At 36.5% G+C, this 5,505-nt stretch overlaps 1 protein-coding gene across 1 annotated transcript; it reads right to left on the minus strand.

Annotated features, from left to right (window-relative positions):
• Positions 1 to 845: 845 nt before the first annotated feature.
• On the minus strand, positions 846 to 5,232 carry LOC130813711 (uncharacterized). The gene is made up of 6 exons (XM_057679558.1): positions 5,062 to 5,232; positions 4,769 to 4,966; positions 2,307 to 2,615; positions 2,042 to 2,203; positions 1,271 to 1,354; positions 846 to 1,174 (listed from the first exon to the last, which is right to left on the minus strand). The coding sequence occupies exons 1-6, from the start codon at positions 5,092 to 5,094 to the stop codon at positions 1,067 to 1,069; spliced, it is 894 nt and encodes a 297-aa protein (XP_057535541.1). The 5' UTR covers positions 5,095 to 5,232; the 3' UTR covers positions 846 to 1,066.
• Between the last annotated feature and the right edge of the window lie 273 nt (positions 5,233 to 5,505).

The raw sequence follows: 5,505 nt of genomic DNA on the forward strand, positions 1-5,505 counted from the left end.
TTGATGTTTTTTTTTTTTTTTTTTTTTTTTTTTTTTTTTTTATCACGAGTGGGTATGCTCTTAGCACGCTTGCAGTTGCACCTTACACTAAACTCGCTTAGGTGTGACTTCTAATTTTGGCAAGCTAATCGAGGTGTTCTAATGGTTGCCTAATCGGTATATGCTTGAATACCATCACTTTAAGGTTAACACCGGTTGGATTGTCTATCCCACAAATAGATTAGCAATTAACTAAAGTGTTTGGAAATGGTGGAAAACATGTAATTGGGTCGTATCAATTGCAGCACATTTTCTTATTGTTTGATATTTGGTGTGATCTGTTCACTGTTGTGTAATTTAAGTAGAGTTACTCCACAGACCACATATACTTTTGTCTCTATAACTCCGTATGTTCGGTAAATGCATTGGTGTTACATTGGATGCGTCGTGTTGCGTGAGCTAGGCTTTGATGGAGCGGATGGCTCGGATGAGCAGCTATAGAAGTTTGCTTCTGAGAACACACATATTTTGTGCGAGCAGCTCACAAGTAGCTTTCTAGTTTTGAGTAGTAGCGTGCTTGAGCAAGCTAGACTGTGCTCAGTTAGCTGAGTGATTGGTCTATAACACCCCTGTCCCATCAGACTGCCAGTGACGACCCATGAAGATTGTGATTGTTCCCACGGACCAACATAACTCCTTTCAGCACAATTTGACCTCACTCACGCACCACGGAAAATTTTCCAGAAGGTCACCCATCCTAAGACTGCTGTGGAGTTCTTAGCAAACAAGCTCCTTAAAAAGAAGATACACTTTTTAATATGGATAGTCTATTAATCAAAATTTAAAACTTAACTCGGGGTATCACATGATCAGGCAAGCGACTACAAGGCTTAGATGAGCACATGTTGTAAATTGTAATTCATTTTGTTTATTACAGATATAACCTTGGAAATTCACTCACTCAAACATACAGAGGTTCCATCACATAATACATCAATTGGTAGGGCAACAAGTACTTGTGAATCTTTATTAAGAAGAAAAAATACTTTATAGTTTCTTCAATATAGACATTTTGAGCCATTTCATATTACACCAGAATAGAGCCTTCCATCACAGTAACGGCTTTCCCCAGCAGTTTAACTCTATCGTTTTGCTCGTCTAACTGCAGCTTCAAAGTTCCACTTCGAGGTGATGCCTGTAGCCAAAAAAGGAAAGGAAATGAGAAAAATAGTGCAAGAGGTAAATCAACGAGCAGATCGACAAGGATGGGTGGCGGGGCTGGAGTGTATACCGCATATGCGTGTAGATCGCACTTTCCCAGCTTCTTGGACCAGTAAACTGCTAAAGCACAATGAGCACTTCCACAAACTGGATCCTGGATTATGATACACATTCTGTTAACTGCACTATTCTTAAGACTACCTTAACTTGATTCAATACAGCTGGATATTAGATATGGAGGATCATTCAGAAAAACCAGATTTCGGCGTCAAAATTAGAGTAGAAAGAGGGAACAGAAAGTGATCGATACTGTAAGCATCGAACATTCGTGTTAAAAGCACAGCATAACTTGATAAGAGGTGATAGTTTCAGTGAGTAATAAAAGTTGATCATTGCTAACAAACATCATCTAAAGCCAAGGTGGGATATGGGGGCCGGATGTATACAACTTTATCGTGTGAAAACTGACCGTTGATAACAAAAATCATCTCAAGCCTAGGTGGGTTTTTAAGGGTTGGATTTATGCAACCTTCTCCTTGCATAAACCGACCCTTGATAACAAACAGCAACAACAACTTCATATATTAAAAGTGCATATGTACGAGTCATTTACTATAGTCCATTATGATCAGAAATCAAATAACGATGACTCCATCAAGCATGGGCACAAAATTGATGACCTACATAAAACTTCATTGTATCTAATTCAGTATGATCAAGTTATACAATCACTACAAAAAGCTTTGCAAACATTTCATCTAGTACAATGCAAGTATGCAACTGGTAAATTAGCATGAGCTTTATCTGAAGGAAATCTAGACAAATTGAAAGTGATAATTACCTCATCGATTCCAAAATTTGGAGCGAAGAATCGACTGAAAAAATCAAAACCAGATCCAGATGGCCCAGCAGCACATATGATCAAGCCCCTTTCAGACAACTTTTTGATTTCCTCGAGTTCCAAACACGCATCTATAACGTCTTCTGATGAAGGCAAGACAACCTAAGAAAGTTAAGAGAAAACATCATCAACTTAGAAACAAACTTAATGCTAACTGATCAAAATCAGATAGTTAAATTGAGACAATGAAGAGAATTTGACATACTAAGAGATCATCTAACGCGGTTTTCTTCATGTCAATCACAGAAGCATGACCTAGTATCTTAGATAACAATGAGGTCTCCTCCATAGTACAATCAGTCACTGCAGGTGCAGGAAAATCTAATTGAATTAAGTATGGTTGTTTCACTTCAACATTTTCAGACTCGGGTGAGCCAGACCCTTTCGGTTCAAACACTCTCTTGGCCGTCAAGATGCCAGAGATTGTCGAAAATTCTACAGTGTTTCCCTTCACTAAGCCATATGTGAAACAATAATGCGCAGCTGCTAAGGTTGCGTGACCACAGAGTTTGACCTGCAAGGTTTAGCAAATCGCAATCCTAGATCAGTTTCATTATTCGATAGCCAGCATTCCATAGTTTTGTTCATTAGTTAGGAAAGTCTCCAGTATCGGTCTCTCTAATGTCGTCAAGTGGCTCCAACCTAGCCGGGATTTGGGGGCTAGGATGTAAGCAACCTTAGCTTACCCTTGCAAACGCAAAAAAGGCAGTTTCCGATTCAAGCAAGCTAGAAAACATCATTTATAACTCAGCATAAATAAACAGTGCACATAAATCATGATGTAACTAATCATTTTACAATAGCCCATAATAATCCAAAACCAAAAAATCATAGATTTTTAGCAGTTTAGCTCCATCAAAAATAGACATTAACACTGTGTTTGGATAGAGAGAAATCCAGGATAAGAAAGAAGAGGGATTTAGAAGGATAAATGATCTCTTGTTTGGATAGCAAAAACGAAAGAGAGGAATTGGGAGGGGATGGGTTTGAAGCGAAAACATGGACAAATTTTATTAAGAATATAATCTCTACTAAAGTGAAAAGATTTAGACGGAAAATACTTTCTTTCTTTTCCCTTCCCATCCCTCCTAAACAAACAAGATGTACTCTTCCTTTGTACCCCTCCCTTTCCTTTTCCTTCCTTCCCTTCCCCTTCCCCTTCCCCTTCCCGTCATTTTTTTTCTCTCCTAATTTGCAATCCAAACACAGTGTTGTTAAGCAAGTGCCAATATTCATAACAATGACGTTAACTTTGAACACTTCATCGAACATACTTTGTCTTGTATTTTGGAGAGGAACGATAAGGATGTGTCATATGTGAATGGTTTAAGATTTGGAACGATCGATGAGGTGTTTAATGTGAGGCAAATGAGGCTTCACTAAAGGGTGGAACCATGCCTTGAACAAGGCAAGGCATGGTATGAAGGTTGCTCGAACAAGGCAACATGAAAACTAAGTCAAAAGTGGGCTGGAGAGGTGTGCTCGTTCAAGGCACTAAAGTGCAGGTGGGTTCTGAACTAAGTGCTCGTTCGAGCACTGTACCTCGGATTCCTTTTTGGTCAGTTTGGCCACTTGAAAGGCATTGAAAGGTTGTGTAACTCCTTGTTTAATGCTTGTTTATTGTGATGTGTATTGTCATACTTAATTGGTATGTTAATTGTGTGATATAATTGTGTTTTATGGTGCATTAAAGTGTGACTCTAAGAATGATACTCACCTTCTCTATAAAAGGGAGTATCATTCATAGAGCAAAGGGCACCAGAAACACATACTGAGAGAGAGCTTTACTTTGATTGAAACTTGAGAGTGTTCATCATTGTTTAAGCATTTTGTGATCTTGAGAGAATTGTTCTCAAGATAAGGGGAGGTTTATTATTACATCGTAATTGTTGAATTCAAAATACTCCCTTCTATTCACTTTAAATGTCCCATTTGGTTTTGGCACATTTGCCGATGCATATTTTCAATCATAAATATCTCTACTTGTGTTTGAGTAAAAATTATAAAAAGTTGATATTAATAAATTTACAATAAGACGAATCTAACAAGATCTCATTTGCATATGTTTTAACTTATAGATTAAACACAAAACACATGATAAGAGTGATTGATGAATAGTGCTGAAAAACCAAATGGGACAAAGTGAATAGGAGGGACTAATAAACTACATTTGAGGGCAGGTACCCAAGATACCTCATAAACACTTATGTTCATCTTTTGCTTTAATTTTTATTTTGTTTTTCATTGTTGAACCTCTTTGAGGCTTTCATTTCAAGTGTAAATGTCCCCAATTTCATTTCACTTAAATACATAAAACATTGATCATTAATTGCAAGAATCATGCCACTATAACTAGATCAGAAAGGCTTCACAAGATTTGCATGGACTTATTGTCAAGACTAGCATTGAATCGGGAAAACACGAGATGCACATACTTCATAAGCCAAACCGTCCCAAAACCATGTAGATATAGCTATGAAAGGAAGGGCACTAATGACTTAAAAAGTTTACACACCATCTTTAATCCATCGACGTGGAACAAGCAATCTCAACACTTTACTCTAGCATTATCTTTCTTCTAGTACAAAATACTCCCTCAGTCCCTATGAATTTGCACCATAAGACCCAAATAAAGTAGAAAAACAAAGAAAGGAGGAAGAAAAGGACCTCAGTAACAGGAGTAAACCAACGAAGATGAAACCTAGGATGAGCGGAATCAGAAAGAGAAAGAGGGGTGAGATAACAAGTCTCAGAGAGGTTAAATTCAGTAGCAAGTGACTGAAGCCAAACATCTTGTTTTTGTTCCTCCAATAAGCAAACAGCAGCAGGATTACCCTTAAACTCAATCGGGGTAAATGCATCAACCTACGTACAAATTACAATTATCATTCATGGATTTAATCAACTTCAAATAAAATCAAATCAAATAAAATTGATTCAATCAGTGAATATGTGATTACCACAGCGTATTTCACTGGTTTGTTTGTACCCATTTGGAATAGTTAATGACCCAATACTATTACTGGATTTCAAATCTCAATTTCCAAGACACCACAACTGAATAGTACTACTCAGTTCTTTTTAATTTGCGTCAGAAACTAATTGGGTTATTTTACTTATTTTTGTGAAAGTTGTAAGAAATATAGAGAGAATAAATTGTGTAGAAGAAATTAAAAGATAGTTAAAATATATAGATGAAATTAAAAGAAAATAACAAATTATTGTTCAAAAATAAAAATTATGATGTAAATTAAGTGGGATGAACCCAAATGAAAAATAATGCAAATTCAATAGAAATGGGTAAAAAAATACATAGATAAAATTAGACAGAAAATAATAAGATTAAGGAAAAATTATCTAGAATAATCCAATTTTTTCATTATTTTCTTATAATAATTCCACCT

This window comes from Amaranthus tricolor, chromosome 5, assembly GCF_026212465.1.
Source record: "Amaranthus tricolor cultivar Red isolate AtriRed21 chromosome 5, ASM2621246v1, whole genome shotgun sequence".
In the NCBI taxonomy this organism is placed as follows: Eukaryota; Viridiplantae; Streptophyta; class Magnoliopsida; order Caryophyllales; family Amaranthaceae; genus Amaranthus; species Amaranthus tricolor.